Source organism: Homalodisca vitripennis, chromosome 3 (genome assembly GCF_021130785.1).
Source record: "Homalodisca vitripennis isolate AUS2020 chromosome 3, UT_GWSS_2.1, whole genome shotgun sequence".
In the NCBI taxonomy this organism is placed as follows: Eukaryota; Metazoa; Arthropoda; class Insecta; order Hemiptera; family Cicadellidae; genus Homalodisca; species Homalodisca vitripennis.
Genome location: NC_060209.1, coordinates 41,010,014 through 41,030,040, shown reverse-complemented (window position 1 = coordinate 41,030,040; position 20,027 = coordinate 41,010,014). Strand labels below are relative to the sequence as shown.

Genomic DNA, 20,027 nt, shown 5'->3' with positions numbered 1-20,027 from the left:
TAATATAACACTGTTATGTAATAGTTAAGATTTGTAAAACTAGACCACCATATAATTTGTAGTAGTAATTTACGAGACATTGGATGACGTTTCTCTGCTGATTTTGGAATATATATATATTATATATTGTATATATATTATTATATATTGTGTGTATATATATATATATACATTGTATGTATGTGTGTGTGTATATATATATATATATATATATATATATATATATATATATTATATATAGGCTGTTTACAAAAGGGTGTCACAAACTTCTGTGGGTGATAATATTAACAATTTAAACAAAAAAATGCTCTATAAATATACATATAAAAATGTGTTGTTTTTATTAATTTTTTTAAATCTCTAGAACTGTTTAAGCTAAGGAAACCAAATTTGGCACACAGGTTTAAATAGATAAGAGGAAAATAAAAACAAATAATTGTGTGATTTTCTTTAACATTAACAAAATTGCGTCTGTTGAAAATATTTAAAGTCAATAACAAAACAATCCGTATAGTTATGAAAATGTACTAGCCACCAACTTTTTGAGCAATTTCATTACAGTTCCAATGGTACGTGTTTCAACGAAATCCATCAGTGCATAAGCGAACACAACCAATTTAAAGGTACGCTTGCACAAGCTGGACGCAGCAAACATTCTGTCTTTTCATAGGCGTCAGCTGTTTTACATAAGTTAGAAATATTTGACAAGATACAAACTATTTTTAATTTTTTATAACAATTCCAACAGTTTTTATTTCAACTAAACCGGTCAACGCAAGCGAGCGAGACCATTTTAAAGATGATCAGTTAAAAGTATGGATATACATAGTTTAGTTTCTGATGGATAAATATGGAGGGATGGAACTCGGGACACCTTTCTAGGAAAAAGAAGTGAACAATTTAGTCACTGTTACAACTTTGCCCATTCCCCAAAATCTGGCGGCTCAAAATTTGTAAATTTAAAGACCCACTAAGTGGGCTTGATAGAAGAAAAGCAGCGGAAACTAGAGCGTGCCGTTTCAAGTTTCTAGAACAGGCTTGGGACATTGTCAAACTGTCCTGGGACAACATTTTGAACTTCTGGTATAAAAAAACACAGGTTTGTAAGTTTTAGCTGTTTTTTTGCTTAACTTCATTGTAATTACTTGTGCTACTGTAACTTTACATTTAAAAATGTTGAGCTAACCACCAAAATCCCTTTTTGGGGAAATGGACAAAGTTATAACATTAGGGTGCAGTAACATACTCGTAAGTCGCCAAATGTGCAGTAAAACTGATGTGATTGAAGTTATACTCAGTTATTAGGCTTACACGGTTAAGCGTTCAGGTCCACAAAACGAAAAATGGCGGAAACATTTCTTAAACGATTATATTCTTGAAACTCTTGTATTTAGGTTTCTATCTGATAAATATTTGTATGGATTTTTGAAATTTCTTCAATGAAAGAGTGATAATGAAGCATGATACTAGACGATAGATAGCTTTTAAAATTGTTTGACTGGTTCTGGACCAAATTTTAGATTATAACCTTTAACCCTTCGTTCAAGTAAAAAAAAACTAAATTTTGTAAACAAGCAATACCGTTGTACAGGTGGATGTAATTCATTTTTTGAGTAACATGAAAATATTCCTGACTCTCTATATATATATATTGTGGGATAGACTCCAAATTCTTATTCGTCAATTTCAGAAGGAACATTCTCAGAAGTGAATACGAAATGTTCCATTATTATATCACATAAAATTTTGTTTATCAGGAATTTAAAAAAATTTCCTATTATGATGATAAGATTTTTTTAAATTACTACCCTGTCTGATCTTACAAATAATAAATCAACTTAAATTTGAAACTCATTTCATAGATATCACTTATCCTTGAAATTATTCAATTAAATTAATGTTTCAAAGTGAGATTGTTTATTACAGTACGCATTTTTAATATTACCAGATTATGGAAAGTGTCAAACATTTCTTCAGTAGCTAAATGATTAACAGTCATTGAAGGATTATAAAGATATAAGAAACTTTAAATGCTAGAGTATCCAATGATAGAAACTGAAATCTGCAGAATTTATAAATGAATTGTACTAATATAAACAACATACATTAATGATGTTTGTTGTTATATAGCGCATAACAACTGATTTTCATACTTTTATACTGTTTGGTATTAGATCTTGTTTTATAAAGAACTGTAAATAGTAATTTATATTTTTTGTCCTTATCACCCCCTTGATGTTTAATTATTCTGGTAAAAAAAAACATTCTAAACTCAATAAGAATATTAATGAACACATAGAGGTTTTTCAAACAGGAGTTACAAAAATAAACATTGTGTTGAGTCTAAAAAGTATGATTAATACTAATTTTATTGTTATTTACATTGAAATATCTAATGCCAACCATCCTACTGATTGGGATCTGTATAATTAAATACAGATACATGAGCTAGCCAACAACGCATAGACGCATATTAAAAGAGAAACAGCTACGACTAAACCGTGAATGAGCTGACGTTTACCGTCTACTACTTGCAAAAACCTTAATCATGCACAATCTTACATGTAGTACTAAGCTTCTTAACATAAAAGTCCGGTATATTTCCTTGGCATCATTACATTAGCTTAATTACATCACCAGGTTTATTTCAATGAAGAACAGGCACATGCTGGTAGTTGGTAGAGGTTGCATATAAAGTTTGTATTAATATATCATTACTATGGCTAATTGATTGTAATAAAAATATTGAGTGAAGCGCATGTCTTAAAAACTGTCATAGATTAATATACAACAACAACATAAATATGATTGTTCCCCGTTCTTCAGGTTCTTAACGTAACTGTATTAAAGGAATTGGTTGATGTTAAATGGATATTATCACTTAAAGCCTTTAATCTTAAGATCACGGCAGTTTTATTCCTTTTTAAATTATTACTGGGCGCATGTTTTATGGAAATTATCAAAAGAATGCCACACTGTCAACGAAACTGACAATATTACGCATTCGTTTGTAGAGGTAAGTTGAAAGAGACGGAGTTCTACTGATTGGATGAATCTTAACCAACCAAGAACAACCAACTATAACGTTTCTTCTTGTTTTAGCTTCACACAAATTGCTAAAATTCTACTGTCACTATATTTTTCCAAAAGAAAGGTTTTCCCTATGTTTATTCTCAATATGGAGTAAAAATTTTTGGAATTGGTTGGCATTTTTTTACAGATGTTTTGCAGTAAAAGTTTCAGTTGCAAGCACAGTTTCCGTTCTAATTTTATTGTTATTATTATTATTTGCTTATAGAAAAGTAAATCAGTTCACATTGCAAGACCATAGAATAACTTATTATTTATTGATTAATAAATACTTTTATTCTCTATCGACATTTGGCGTTATTGTTATGACACTTCTACGTGCCATTATATTCGAACGAAAGGATTCGCCAGTTTTAATAAGCCAATAAAGATGCGGTTCGTCCCTCGTAACGGATATGGGTCCCTCAGCCCGCGCGAGGTCACCTGGCGACTGGTTACTGCTTCCTTTCATCCTATCGGGTTCCCGCCCGTCACTCCGACGATAGTAAGCCCTCACGAGGGTCAATGCAACAAGAAGCAGGAAGGCGAAAACTGGCGACTGGTAACTGCTTTCTTCTATCCTATCGCGTTCCCGCCCATCACTCCGACGATGGTAAGCCCTCACGAGGGTCAATGCAACAAGAAGCAGGAAGGCGAAAACTGGCGACTGGTAACTGCTTTCTTCTATCCTATAGCGTTCCCGCCCGTCACTCCGACGATGGTAAGCCCTCACGAGGGTCAATGCAACAAGAGGCAGGAAGGCGGAAACTGGCGACTGGTAACTGCTTTCTTCCTTCCTATCAGGTTCCCGCAAGCCACTCCCAGGGATCACGAGGATCAATCCAACAAGAAGAAAGAAAGCGGAAACTGGCGCCTGGTAACTGCTTTCTTCCTTCCTATCAGGTCCCCACCCGTCTGTATGAGGGACTGCTCTGGTGAGGCCCAATCCATCAAGAAGCAGGAAGGCGAAAACTGGCGACTGGTAACTGCTTTCTTCTATCCTATCGCGTTCCCGCAAGCCATTCCCAGGGATCACGAGGATCAATTCAACAAAAAGAAAAAAGCGGAAACTGGCGCCTGGTAACTGCTTTCTTCCTTCAATCTGAGGGACTGCTCTGGTGAGGCCCAATCCATCAAGAAACAGGAAGGCGGAAACTGGCGACTGGTAACTGCTTTCTTCCTTCCTATCAGGTTCCCGCAAGTCACTCCCAGGGATTGCCCTCACGAGGATCAATCCAACAAGAAGGAAAGCGGAAACTGGCGACTGGTAACTGCTTTCTTCCTTCCTATCAGGTTCCCGCAAGCCACTTCCAGGGTGAGGCCCAATCCATCAAGAAACAGGAAGGCGGAAACTGGCGACTGGTAACTGCTTTCTTCCTTCCTATCAGGTTCCCGCAAGCCACTCCAAGGGATTGCCCTCACGAGGATCAATCAAACAAAAAGAAAGAAAGCGGAAACTGGCGCCTGGTAACTGCTTTCTTCCTTCCTTTCAGGTTCCCACCCGTCAATCTGAGGGACTGCTCTGGTGAGGCCCAATCCATCAAGAAACACGAATGCGGAAACTGGCGACTGGTAACTGCTTTCTTCCTTCCTATCAGGTTCCCGCAAGCCACTCCCAGGGATTGCCCTCACGAGGATCAATCCAACAAGAAGGAAAGCGGAAACTGGCGACTGGTAACTGTTTTCTTCCATCCTAGCGGGTTCCCGCAAGCCACTCCGAGGGACTGCCCTCACGAGGGTCAATAAATAAGAAGCAGGAAAGCGGAAACTTGCATCTGGTTACTGTTTTCTTCCTTCCTAGCAGGTTCCCACCCGGAAATCTGAGGGACTGCTCTGGCGAGGCCCAATCCATCAAGAAGCAAGAAAACGAAAAGTGGCGCCTAGTTACTGTTTTCTTCCATCCTAGCGGGTTCCCACAAACCACTCCGAGGGACTGCCCTCATGAGGGTCAATCCAACAAGAAGCAGGAAAGCGGAAACTGGCGTCTGGTTACTGTTTTCTTCCGTCCTAGCGGGTTCCCGCCGTTACTCCGAGGAACGGCCCTGGCGAGGGTCTATCCGCCCGTCACTTCGAGGGACTTTCTCTGGTAAGGGCCAATCAAACAAGAAGTAGGAAGGCGAAAGCTGGCAACTGGTTACTGCTTCTTTCTATCCTATTGGGTTTTCCGCCCGTCACTCCGACAGACTGCCTTGGTGAAGAGCAATCAAACAAGAAATAGGAAAGCGGAAACTTGATTTTGGTTACTGCTTCCTTCCATCCCATGTAGTTCCAGCCAGTCACTTCAATGGTCTACCTGGTTGGGATCAATTCAACAAGAAATAGGAAAGCGGAAACTTGAATTCGGTTTCCGTTTCCTTCCATCCTAACAGGTTCCAGCCCGTCACTCCGATGATGGTATGCCCTTACGAGGGTCAATCCAACAAGAAGCAGGAAAGCGGAAACTGGCCGATGTTTAGAAAGTTTATCAGCTGAAGAATTTTACTGATAATCAACCGCCCAAATGTTGGGTCTTGATACTACGTCTAATACAATGAAAATCTTTAGTATTCGTCAATATTAGGCTAATTATTCAATCCTACATATTGTTTCATAATAATTAAACAACGAATATTCATCAACTTCTGAACCAAACCGATGTTATAGAAGTATGGTAAAATGTAACTTGCACTTTAATCAGCTCATTAAGCAAAATGTATACATGTTAACTAGCGCAAACATCCCACACTTATTATGCAGTATTGCACATGTTTATGTTTGTAGTGTGATAGTCGTAAATATTTTAGATTCTTAAGATAGTTTCCGTTTTTATCTTGCAACATAGAATCATTTTTACACTGGTAACATAGAAGAGGAAAAAGTCTTATAAAACAACCACCATACTTTCTCAAACTCTACGATTATAGAGAAATAGATGTAACAGCGACAAAAAATTATCGTTCTCATGTTTCACAAATTCATATCGTGCATGGTTGACACAGTTGAAGAATTGCGTTTTATGCTAAATTTACGGCTTGTCCAATGAATGGGCTATAATTTTCTATGCTGGAAATTCATTGAGGGTTAGTTTTCGTATTGGACTAAAAAAAACTGTTTGAGATTTCTGTTAAATGAATAGATTCTATAACTTCTCAATCTCATCTCCTTCTATAAATTTGAATCTTTTACAAAACATCTTGGTAAGCACGATTGAATAGAGTCTTATTAGATTTATAAATATTTCAGTTTTCTGATAGTAGTTTTTTAATCATGGAACATAAGCAGTACATCTAAATTAGATCAGTGTTAACTGATATATGTAATGTGTATAAAATGCATTAATATAAGAGAAATTAATTCGAATTTAAAACTTCATTTGCTAAAACAAGAGATTACAATTCAGAATATCGTTATACAAGACAGCTTGGTCAGCCAACTTTAAAGTCGCTATTTGTAAGAAGTATTTTTACAGAGTTTGAAGTGGCGCCTTACTTATTACGATACAACCCGCATGGCGCAGAAGCGACGGTGGAGGCGTTGATGGCGACGTAAGAGCAACAGTAATAATATTCAATACTCAATAATGACTTTCTGAATATTTATAACATTTCATGCATCAGCTGTGACAATATTTTACAAAACATAACACTTTGTATTTATAGGTTCTGAGAAGTATAAATATAGTATAAAATAGTATATTTTACTCATATAATTACATAATAAGTTTTTTATCAACTATTACGATAAAATATAAGTATTTTACAATAATTTGCACACTACAACAGCACAACTTATTTGCACTTTTGTTGGGCTTAGAGGAAAACTAGAACATGGAATGTTATTAAACCTAATTACGATTTTCATAGTATCATAACGCAATTACTCATACAGTAGAACCCCTCATATCCGGCCTCGGTTTTACCGCACCTCGGTTTATCCGGCCACTTCCCGGAAGCCAATATCGAAATTTATTTACCACGGCTTGCAGACGCGCAGTTGCACGCACTAGTCTCCCACGACTCTTGCGTTATTTTGGTGTATCTATTTGTTTACATTTTCCTGTGTTGTCCTCAGTTGAGCTAATAGGTTTAACCTGTAAACAGTTCGTTGATTATTTCCAGTGCGGTTAGTACAGTACAGTACAATTGTTTTGTTTCGTCAAGTGCTGTGTACTGTAGGGTTGGTTTATCCGGCCGAATCGTTATCCGGCCAGGGGCTCGGTCCCGTGGTGGCCGGATATGAGGGGTTCTACTGTATAGGGTATAGCATTTTTTGATATGGTTTTAGATATTGATTGTTGTACTTTTTTACGCTTCGCCTTTACTTGTATTTCCAAGGGATGTTAACGATAAGTACCTGTTGAAAGGTAGCAAAACGGCACAATTAAATATGTGTATATTTCATTAATAATGAGTAATTTGTTTCATGTAATATCAAAAGTACAACAGTATGGTCTGTTTCAACTTTATTACAAACCTAGCTAGCTAGATTCGTGTAACTCATATTCAGCCTACCAAAGAAAGAGCAAAGTAAAAACAAGTTGAAGCAGATGATTAAAGTAAAAATACAATTATGTGCGTATAAAGGTATACGTTAATTTGAAGGTTGATTTACCTATTAACATAAATTTCAAACAGCGTTGATTCAAACTTAAACACAAAGTTTAAAAATAATTATGAAGAATCCATTTTAATCTTTAAAGAAATAAATTAACACTTCTTTAGCAAATTAATAAATCACGCCAACTTATTAATAAGCGATATAAAACTTCTAGTTGAATTTGCAATGTTATAACCTCAAGCAATATCATATTTGCAACAATACGTTATAATGTGGCTGAAAACGCCTTAACGCCATGGACGCAATTTAAGTCACGGAGAGTACTCGTGTTGCATTCAACTTTTGTAGGCATTTCCTAGTTACAAAAACAACGTCGCAAACAACCTGGTTTCAACAACGTACAGTGATAAATTTCATTGTTCCGTAAAGAAATTTAGTGTTATAACTGTTACTGGGTTTTCTACACACAATGATTGTTTTGCGTCCCTTCCCAACAGTAACAACGTCTCTTGTCATCAAGGTTTCGATAGCTTCGAGATGCAAATGAAAAAAAAATTATAACCAAATTTCACTTAGGGATAGACGAGTTGTAGTCTATCAGATCGACTTCGCCAGGAAAGTTTTAGTTGTAAAATTTTGTTTTCTATACTAAACGGGATGGTACTTCAGTAGAAGGGAGAGCGAAGCTTTCAATCTTCAACTGAGTACGCTGTAACAATCTCCTGTCTGTCTGTGTCTGAAGAGACTAACGACACAGTAGTTTGGTTATAAACAAGAAAATAACGCACAAGTTTGTACTGGACCGGAAGACCTTAAACCAAGGTTGGCAAGATTGGTTGAGCGGAAACAAACCATTCCGGTTTACGAAAGACATTGGCTCACAAGATGCCGTCTTACAGCAGAATCACATTAGAGACACAATATGGCAATGTGGCAAACCGACGCTGGGCACCATTGGAGGGCCAACTAAAATGAATTTAGGCTCACGATTCATCGAGTGACAAATTTCTCAACCACGTGCATCCGACCCTCTTTCTCTCCAAAAATTACACGCGAGTTTCTCAATTCTCACAATTCTCTGAGAACATCGGTGTTTTAATTTGCCCATATTATCTACTAATACATGTTAAAAATTAATGTGAAGGGGGTTTCTCAACTTAATCACCAGCAGAACCAAGCTAGCCACTGCAAGTTAAGTTCACAATAAAATAGTCTACAGAAAACTAGAAGGAAGATAATAAGGGGCTTAGTTTATCCAATCACCATAAAATTGGTCGTTATTATATAGTTGGACGAAATTCAGCGAAAAAAAAAAACAATTTTCAATTGACCATTTTCAAAACGCTCAAAAAATATTCATACACCTAGACTCGAAATTAGTGTAAAATTAAATACAAGCACTAGTTTCTTCATTTGTTTAATCTGTTTAACTAAAACAAATAAACTATGTAAAGGGCTGTCTGTAGAAATTTATATTTTCAAAAATGTATTGAAGTAAAATACTAAATCAAATAGTGATTGTATAACAGTAAAAAGTGGCTTATTTATTTTTTGTATGGCTACTAAAACCTAAACTTCCAAAGATCTTTTCCTCTTTCACACAACCATTTGAAGACGCATACATCACCAAATTAAACAAAATAAAACTTGGTTAAGTTGCTCAAAAGTTCTTTTTCGACCAATAGATAGCAAACTTTTTCAATATTCTTATTCGTAAAAGTTTTACAATATTCAGACTGAGTAAAATAAATAAATAATTAACATAACTACTTCTAGCCACCACTTGTAAAAGCAATAAATTATCCATAAATGATCCGTTAGAAGAATAAACCAACAAACAAACAGAACCACCATAGCCCATTATTTCGAGAACAAAACTTTCGTCACGTAACATTCCGCACACCAATTTTAAAGAGTAAACAAAATTGTACATCATACAATAATCATACCTTTTTTTGTATAATCTTCAACAACCAAAAGTACGGAGTAACGATATTATAATATATAAAATAAACAGATCTAACATTGATGACATATGGACGAATAAATAAATAAAAGTAATAAAAAATATCCATTATCTTTTCAGTACATTGAAAATTACAAATTTTGTTTGGGCTATAACTCCCTATTTGATTTTGTTTACAAAAACATAAGAAACAAACATACAAACACCAAAAGTATAGCGCTTTTAAAGACAGGAGAATTCCTAGATGAGGAGAATCAGGACAGATAACGATTACGTCACACGTCCTCAGTGTACAGTCCGGTCCAAAACCTCTCGACCTGTACAAGGGAAAGTGACTTTCGCTCGTCCAGCCAGCCACAGCTAGAGTGGCAAGGTGGCTGCTTGTAATAATGTCTGCAATCTACCACCGCTCATCTTACGTCATATGCACATCACGACTTCAGAGAAATCTCCAGTTCAGTTGTATTGTTGAAATACATCAATCTTTCAACTACTTCATATATGTTTTCCATGACGATCGGAAAGGCGATATTTAATAATTATTAAGAGGGTGAGGATGAAATTAAGGATTTTTGAAATTATATTCTGGACCAAATGGTGATTGTCATTTTTTTAAACTTTAAAGCCACAATTATTAACAGTTATTTAAAAAAATAAGGCTGTCACATTTTTACATAATGCACTTTTATTAGACAGTTTTATTATTGCATTGTATTGATAAAACTGACACAGCTAACCTAAAATACGCTCTTTTCCATCACCACAACAAACCAGTCGATTCTCTTGGATTTGAGACCTCAAAGCTAGTGGCCAATAGAGGAGTTACAACTCCTCTACATTTGGTTTCCTTATCCAGTCCCCAATATGAAAAATCGGTCCAAGCTTTTTCAAATGAGGATGAAATAATTATAGAAAAGAATATGTGCGGATTTCTTCACTACTCTGGTTCCACATCTGAGTACGTTAATCCAAGAAAATAATCTGATCTCTGACCCTCATGACCCACAAACTTCTTTCAATTCTGAGATTAATTTTAGTCAGTATTTTCGTATCACTAATACATTTTTAGTTTAATGTTAGACAACTTGTATTCTTATAAAAAGATATTGATGCCTTTAAGTATGGCATTGTGTGATAAAATAAAACAAAAATGAAACAGATTAAACACTGACTATTCACAATGTTTTGACCCAATCATCCTTGTAATGAATGAATAAAGACTAAAACAAGTTTTGTTAGAAAAATATAATATTATCCTATATCTTTACATATAGCCACTCAATATAAGATGAGTTCAAAGGTACATAATGGTTAAAACGTTTATGTCACCTGGGACACAAGTTTGAAATACATTGAAAATATCTGTACCGGTACATATAATCTTTCTGGTTTGCTCCCAGAAATTCTGATCCAATATATGGAAAACTGTGTCAGTACATATGGTTTTGAGAAGGCAAGTATTTAATCCCTTTATGTCTGTCTATTTATGTACAGAAGACATACAAGGAAATGTTACAATAATAAATCTATTGATTATAAATCCCCTAATGAATTCTTATATTTAAAATTATCCACTACAAACTTGATTATTTTGGTGTTGAGGGCGAGATCATATTTTTGTCTTTGTGAGTATCTCTGTCTATAAATGCATAATAACTCTTGAACAGGTTAACTAAAAGGGTTCAAATATTATGGTGTGACATCCCACCTGCACTACCTCTGTATCGAAATTGAAAATTGAACCTGTCCGTTCATTAGAAATTGCTCGTAAGACCAGAATGTTGTCCACTATGGAATAAATACAAAGCATTCCTCACTGACCTGTAGACTGGTGTGAATTTAATCTTGTAATTTATTGTTGTTCAATGACTAAATTGACAAGAATAATACACTACTTTGGCATTTGTTTAGCGAGTAATCTCCAGTTACAGACGGTTAAATACCTCCAGTTCCTGTACTATAGGGACAAATATGGCATCTGTTTCATGTGTTGAATTGTGTAAATAAAGCACTATTATATGTCAGTAAATAATTGTAAGAGGTACGTTTTAGGAGAAAATGTTATTTTTTATTATTTTCAAAACATTAATTTACATATACTGACCCCATATTATTGCATTTAACTAAACAGTTAATTAAAAAACATAAAACTTTCAAATAAAATGTATTTGTTGGAATACTGTTATTTACAAGTCAACAGACCTATAATCAGGAACAAGTCCAAGGAGTTCATTTGCAAGGCTTCTGTACACTCACTGTTCCTTATTTTAGACCAAATACATGACCTGAGTTTCAGTTTTAAACGCAAAACATAATTTATAAATACTTTTTCATACTAAAAGCCAATGATTGAACAAATTCTTTTCATTTTGGCGATAAGTAACACAAAATGGTCTATTTTTCCTGCCCTTCTACTAGTGATGGTATTGGTGAGGACACAGATAGGAGAATTCATGCTTTTAGACAATATACTTATGACATATAATTTTTATGCTCTATGGCACTCATTCAATATGCCAAGTTTTTAAAAAATAGCATGATATTCATACTATGAAAACATATCTATACCATTTATGTAAAACTGATTTCTTAAGTATTCACCAGTTTTATTGAATCATAATTTCTGGCATAATACCAGAAGGATTATGCCATTTGTATGTTTTCAATGTATTTCAAACATGTATCCCAGTTGATCTGGACAATTTAACCATTAGCCTACTTAGTTTTAAACTCATCTTATATTGGGCGGCTAATATGTGAGGATATAGACTATATATTTTTTTAAATAATACTCATTTTAGTCTTTATTCATTCACTACAAGGGTGTTTGGTCAAAACAGTGTGAAAAGTCATTGTCCAATCTGTGTATTTTATATTATATTAAAAGTAGGAATCCGAGTGAGATAATAGAAATAGAAACATGTGAGAGAAGCGGGAATCGAGTCAACTAATTAGAACAACTTTTTTAACACTGCTGATACTCAATGTTGTAAACATTAAAAAAATAATCAATACTTTGAAGACAGAATTCTAAAAATCTTTGTAGATTTGGTATTTTTAGACATCTAAATAAATATTTAATATATCAATAACCATGATTTATTATTATATAGTAACAAATTCAGTGGCTTAAAAATACCCCTATACTCTCAACGTTAGTGTGGCATCGTCGGTACTAGGGGTATACATCCTTGACACCAACGTGGCATCACTGGGATTGAAAGTATAAAAAAACTAACAAAAATTAAAAACCTGCTGAAAATAAAAAATGTGACTCTGAAACTTATATAGCATTGTGTTTTTTTATTGTGACATCTTTGTTAAACAGACAACTAAAACATAGGCTTTAGTATGTCATGTTAAGTAATACGAACACATGCTTTTCTGCCTCTGTACACACAATTTTGTCAATTTACAAAAATGGGTTGCTTCTGTGGGCCAGTTTTTCTGTTAGTTCGTCTAGCTAGCTACTGCTATGAGATTGTACTTATTCTTACAGTGCCAGACTTTTTGTGGTATACTACTCTAGGTGTTAAGGGTATTTTTACATGTAATATCCAAAAATGTCATGCTACTTTTAGAAATTTGGGCATATGCTAGCTATTTATTTATATAATAACTTTGTTATTAATTGGCCAATTTTTTGTTTGTTTAGTGCAAAAATGTAAATATACCAATGTACATAGTAAAAAAAACTTCTTAAAATATTAATATCAAAAATAAAATCTGATAATTTTTTATTTTTAGGTTTCACACTCAAAGAAGTGCTATAAAAATTACAAACAACAAAAACCAAACAATTTAAAGAACACTTTATTCAACATACTTAACATAGATTGTTTAATATCTAGGCATTTTGATTGTCAACTTTTGTCACTGCTACTGATTATCAGCTATGTTTGTGCACTGTAATAACATGTTTAACAGAAAGAATTTGTAGTTAAATTTTAAACGCAAATTTTTCTAAATGAAAATACTTAAAAAGTAAATTAATCAAACAACAGAAAACATTTTTTTTAAGGCTGGAAAGTTAAAAAATATTGTAAAAGCACCTAGTAAGAACCACCAGTTCAATGATGGCAACAAAAACCTCCCTCAAGATAATACCGATCAGTAAAATATATAATTCCAAAAGGCTGATCAGTAACGCTTCAGAGCTAAAAATGATACAAACACACCTAACCATATTGCTCTACATGGCAGGCCAATGATCGACAATGGCCACTGCTGTAGAAGTAACACAAAGAATTTTAATTCCCATTACGAAGTAAAGAACAGAAAGCAATACATTTTTTGTCAAATCCGACACTAACAGTATAAATTAAAACGCACTCATGACACTAACTTGAACACTGAATATGAAAAAATACACTCACTATCACCATACATAATAGAAAGAAAAACGTTTATTTCTTTAAATGACTGCGCAACCAAATCTAACCAATCAGGAAAAGCAACACCAAGCTGCCCAATGAAATTGCATAATGGTGAACAGAACCAAAACAGCAAAGGAAATTTTAATAATAAACTTCCCCATGGAAGCAGAAACTGTGGCTAAAATTATGAAAAACAACAAAGTATAGAAAACTCTTAAATTACATTCAAATGCAGTTGGTAAATTACTCTCACGTGAATTTTGATAACCCTGTTATCCCCTCCTCTTTTACTTAACCCCCCCCCCCCTTGTGTGTTATTCTCCCCCACCCAGGAACCATGATTCCTCCTGATTCCCTACATTGATAACCCAGCCTAATTGAGATATAACCTAAATGTAAACACTTAAATAACATTTGCGCAGTACATGGTTTGCAAACTGCCTAAAATTCTTTTTGGAAATTAAATCAGGTTATACTATTTTACGAAATTGTTAAAATTGGTTTTTGCTTCTTGTATAGGTATAGTGTAGTTGAGGTCAAATTTATTCTAAAATACAAGAAAAATTTAAAATGTCATATTTTGAATATACGTTTTTTGCCTGTTGTTCGGATATTGGTATAGAGAGAGTTATATAAACAAAATTAAAACATTTGACGTTCACCCGATTAGGCTAGGCTAATAGTCAATTTGCTTACTTGGCCAACATTTAACACTTTCATAAATTTGCTAAGAAAATTTAAAAAGAACACATTTATTTTCACATGAACAATTTTTATGAATTATTGTCTAGTGTGCAAAATTAAATTATTAAAAAGGATATCAAGTTAGAGTTGGAGAGACTTTAAAAAGTGGCCTAAACTTACTTGTTAATAAATTGTTATTATCAAATGATTCTTTATACTATCCAATTTCTATATAATATAATAATCGTATTTAAGACAAATTATAATATAACAACAATAAGAACAATACATTACAACTTCTAATAACATAAATTTCACAATAACATTACAAAATAACAAATATAATTATGGCCCAATCTTATATATCAGAAAGACTTTACAATATGTATAACTTGCATTGACAGCAGTGAGTAACCGATTTTTGTGAAATGGAGAAAAGGACTATCCCCATGGCTTATCAGCAACTAAACTCACATGTATATCTAGAAGTATATCACATAATTTCCTCATATTCATTGCCATTTTTAAATCCTCAAAAAATTTGTTCCTTTTTTTGTTGTATATTGTTTATATAAAGAATTAATGTAAATAATAAGTATAAGTAAGATTGAGAGTCGAGTTATGGCGAAATTAACGCAAAACCTGATAGCTTCCGTAAATTAACATGGGAGCAGTTTTGTTGCAGCAACTGGGACACACTCTCGGTTGCGTTAGACTCTCGCTAAATGTGACCGACTCCATTCACTTTAATGATTAGTGAATTTAACTATGTCAATACGTTTGGAACACTGTCATAAATATGCATAATAACACTATCAATAAATATGTTTTTTTTTTAATGTTGACATTGATAATGTTTACTCCGATAGGGTAAGGTATATGATAAGTGGACCCGGTTTTTTTATATCAATATTGACAAACGATATTACTCAATTATAACTTTTGATATAACTATCCGATACTCATTTTGAACAATAACTAACTTGTATCAACTATAATTACTTTTTCATATTATAAGTTACCATATTTTCTTTTATGGATGATAGGTATAACAGACCATTTGCAGATCATCTCTGTGAGTATTTGTGCAGAAGAGAATTACGGTTTTCTAGAGAAGATGCCTCAACAACTTCTCAAGGTACTTTGGGATTATACCGACCACACCCAGACATGAATCGTTATTTCACATTTCGTTTCTACTGATTACTAGATTAGCGTAGAACAATATTTCGTCAATATAAAACAGGAATTGTCTTATCGCAAACCCCTCCCCATCCTCAGACAGAGGTCAAAGTCGAGCGTCTAGTAGATAACGTGATTGCAGAGTCTCGCCGCCCGTTCAGCTGGTGCATCGCTTTGTTGTACTTCCGTGTTTTACCTCTACATTTCTCCAAACACAAAAATTCAACAAAAACAAACATTTACCAAACTAAACTCTTTATTAAAAAAACACTAAAACCTTGTTTTTATTCTTGATCACATTCCGCCACCCAAAATGCGAGTGCCTCCGGCCATCAGCGCGGGCTTTGGCAGCACCTTCGGTGCTGCCCCGCGCTGATGTCGACGAAAGAAAAACATCCCTCGAGATAGTACCTATCAGTAAAATATCAAATTCTAGAGGGGCTAATCAGAAATATAAATTGAATTGTAATGGAAAGGCAATTATGTACCGTGCAAATCACGTGATGCCGCGCGGTCTGCCGTAATCAGGATTCTCGAGAAAGATAAGATAACAGCGACAACAATAACGATCACAATACCTGGAAATGCTTGTAAGTTTGTAATTTTGTAATTGAAGAGTTGTTTTTTCGTTCTATCATGTTTGTTTCTATAAATTTCTATTTTTGTGTTCTTCATACTAGTGTGGTCGGTATAATCCCAAAGTACCCTTCTCAAAAACGGTTAATCATTGCTATACAGGAGAAAACAAACATAAATAATTACGGATATTTCATATTTCCTGTTATAAATGGTTTTTAATTTCTTATCATTTCATTATTATTTGTGAGTTTTTCATATTTCCAGTTGTAATAGTTTGTTCATGTTTGTTAGAGCTCATTTATTATTTACAACATTATCACTACATGTGTTGTATTAGTTGTTTTAATTTACAATATGATTGTGATAATGGGTATACATGTTGATATAATTTATAAACACGTATTCGATAAAGGAATATTAAGTACCGATGACTGTAGGCCTACTAATCTATATAAAAAAAACCGGGAGTCGCTTATCATACTCTACCCCTCTGATAAGAAATGAAAGGATACTTTTGTATTATCCCAGGCCACTATTTATGGAAGGGTTTTTTTTTATCAGGGACCTAAATAAGTAGACTACATTATTTTTGTAGTTTTATTAGGTCCCTGGAAAGTAAAACTCTTCAAATATGGTGGCCTCGGATTCAGATAATAACATAGTTACCAATCATAGTAAGCCAAGACTTGGCAGTTAATAATAGACTGTCTTAAAAATATTTGCTTGTTTAAAATTAATAAAATATAAATATTACTTACAGATTGTTGTTTAATATAAAAGTTTCCATTTTAAATGTTAAGTTGGAGTGGAACACTAGTTTGTAAAAACGCTATGTTCTGTCTGCAACTTACAGGGCAATCAACTCTTGCTGTTACCCTAAATTCAATGTAATTTAATAAGTTTGTGTGATATAGGATAAAGCCAAAGTAGTCCTAACCTATTATTAATTAATATTAGCTTTAAATTAATTTAATCCGCACTCATTACAAAAAGTTCACTTTTCTTTCAACACACAAATTTGACAGTATAAAAACTAACACACTCCCTCTTTAGCACGTCCTCTCATAACTATTTAACACTAGTTAAAATGTATCTTCTCCAAATCAAAATGTATCTAACTCACAATAGTCAAAAAGTATCTTGGCTGTAACTTGCTAATTTCTACTACATCACATCTGATCTTAACCTTGAATTGTATTTATATATATTTTCAACTTAGTACTCTACTCGTCAAACCTAAACAGCTGTTTGCACTCAATGCACTCTTTAGTCTGCCTGCACTATTATACTCGTCTGCAGTCTGCTGCACAGTACCATTTCCGTGTCTAGCTATCCACCAACTGAGAGCAGACCTATCTATAAAATTACCCGCATTTTAACGTTAAAATCCCCACTAAATCCTCGTATTGTCAGATATCCCATGTGTGTATAACATTTACTTTAGTGAGGTGTAGGGTGGACTGAAAAAAATCGAAATTGGAATTTCTGAACTGAGTGTGTGTCAATAAATGTATCAAATCTCGGAACATAACTGTGAAGTTTTAATCTGTTCAGAAGTGATCTTGTGTTTGCACTTTGACCTTACACAAGTTTTAAATTTTTGTTTAAAATAGGATTTATATTTCTTTTCTTGGAATCAGATATTTGTGAATTATCTTCAGGAAGTAAAATAATTCTTGAATACGACCTTTATAACATCAAATATTTTGTTTCATATTTGTTTAAGAACATCCTTAGTCAGCGCTTTCATTTCAAATCTAAAGCATTTTACTAGTGCTTCCTAGCATTTTCTAAGCTTAGATGAGAAAAATATTTACTTTTCTGTGGAAAGAAAATTGTTATTCTTTTCATTGGTGAAAAGTATGAAAGTAGATCTGTTCGTAGTTTCAAAAATACTTAGCAACTCTTCTGTAATTTACGTTAAATCATACACGATAAATCATGGGAAGGTGGTTACACTCCAGTCACTCCCGTGGCCAACGCATACCATGAGAACACGGTTTGTATAACCATAAAACTGTGTTTGTGTCCAACAAGAAGAATAGGTACTGCTCCCAGTAGTATAGTCTTCAATAACATCTCGTTGATCATTGTAGCGTATCAATTTAGAAATTGAATTTACTTTTTCACGACCTGTACAACTGCCTGGGTGTGTATGCTATTTACAACAGCATTGTAAACATCATAGAAATACTTTTGATGTAAACTTCTCACTCTAATATCCTGAAACGATGTCATCAAAGTCAAAATTAATAGACTAAACATAACCCCTTTCATTGTATGACATGTGGCCAAACTGGCCAACTGACCTAAAAAACCCGCTGGGTCTACACAAATGTCTTAAAGGAACTTCATTTGTGTGCAACTAGTAAATTACCTATGGCAATGGACGGCCAATTTTTTCTTTTAACTTGCTTATAACACCGTTCTATTGAACAGAGTAACTGTATGTAACAGTAAGTAACTGTCATAACCAATGCTAACTACAAATTCTAAAATTGTTTTCATAAAAGTGTATTCAATGATAAAATTTGCGATATCAACAACTTAACCGAATTTAGGACTCTTTTAACGAAGAAATCGTGATTAAGGTTCATTTATAAGTAAACAATGTTCTGTTATAAGTAATAGTTTTGCTGTAGAGTTTACCATCTATATTTTTGTTGATATGTAATCTATATAAAGTCTCAATGTCATCAAAATAAAGAGTTTTCTACGTTTTTTACTCATCAAAACACGTAGTGCTTTTTTACGCACTGTTATGAACTTTGTACCGTTCTCGGCTTACTTTGCTTCTGTTTACTACAAAAGCCTCATTATTTAACTGTGTACTGATAGATACGTTAGAAATCATAAGACAGTGACAAGCGAGCAGCGGCCGATGTCGACGGCACATAGTGAGGATGTCACCTGCGCTGCGTAGTCAAGCTCCAACAGCTGTTGAGTGATGTGCTCTCTGCTATATACTGTTTTTAAATACTTTTTGTCATATTACATAAATCAAGTGAATATATAGTGACGTATGTCACCGGTAGTGAAATGGTAGATGATAACTATTCTATCTAATGGGCGAATTTCAGTGCATCTAATAAAAACATAGTTTAGGGAAATAATAGTATTTTTCTGGTACTAAGATATGACCGTGGACGACTGATATGAGAGGACGGCACATAAGACATTCTCTTATATAGTAGAAACTATTTCTCATCAGTTGGACCATAATTTTAGCATAAAAATATCATATCATAAAAAATATTTAAAAAATAGGACGAAATTTCAATTATTAGGGACGAATGAAATAAAGCTAGGAAAATGTATTTGTTAATTAACTAAATAAACTAAATTAAGTCGAAAATACTTTTTTTACATAACTTTAAAAATTATAAAAAAAAATATTTTTTGTAGTGTTTTGTAAAATATTCATACAACAATACAGCTATGTAACCTTGAATTACCATTAAAAAACTACATACTCATACAGACATTCCCTAATCGAAAGAATATATGACATATCTTAAAAGAAACTGTTTTGTTGTATTTTGGTAGGGGAAACGAGTTTAGAAATTCAGTCGGTTAAATTCAGGGATCCTGGATAAGTACGCATTTCATGTATGGTCCCATCAAATTAAAACCAA

At 33.8% G+C, this 20,027-nt stretch overlaps 1 protein-coding gene across 1 annotated transcript in view; it reads right to left on the bottom strand.

The window, feature by feature from the left end:
* The window catches only part of LOC124356839 (ATP-binding cassette sub-family G member 4-like), a 78,097-nt gene extending 60,421 nt beyond the window's left edge, over nucleotides 1-17,676 (bottom strand). Inside the window, exon 1 of the mRNA XM_046808086.1 lies at nucleotides 17,151-17,676. Within this exon, the coding sequence (XP_046664042.1) occupies nucleotides 17,151-17,179 (29 nt within the window). The 5' untranslated portion in view covers nucleotides 17,180-17,676. The remainder of the gene's footprint in view (nucleotides 1-17,150) is intronic.
* Between the last annotated feature and the right edge of the window lie 2,351 nt (nucleotides 17,677-20,027).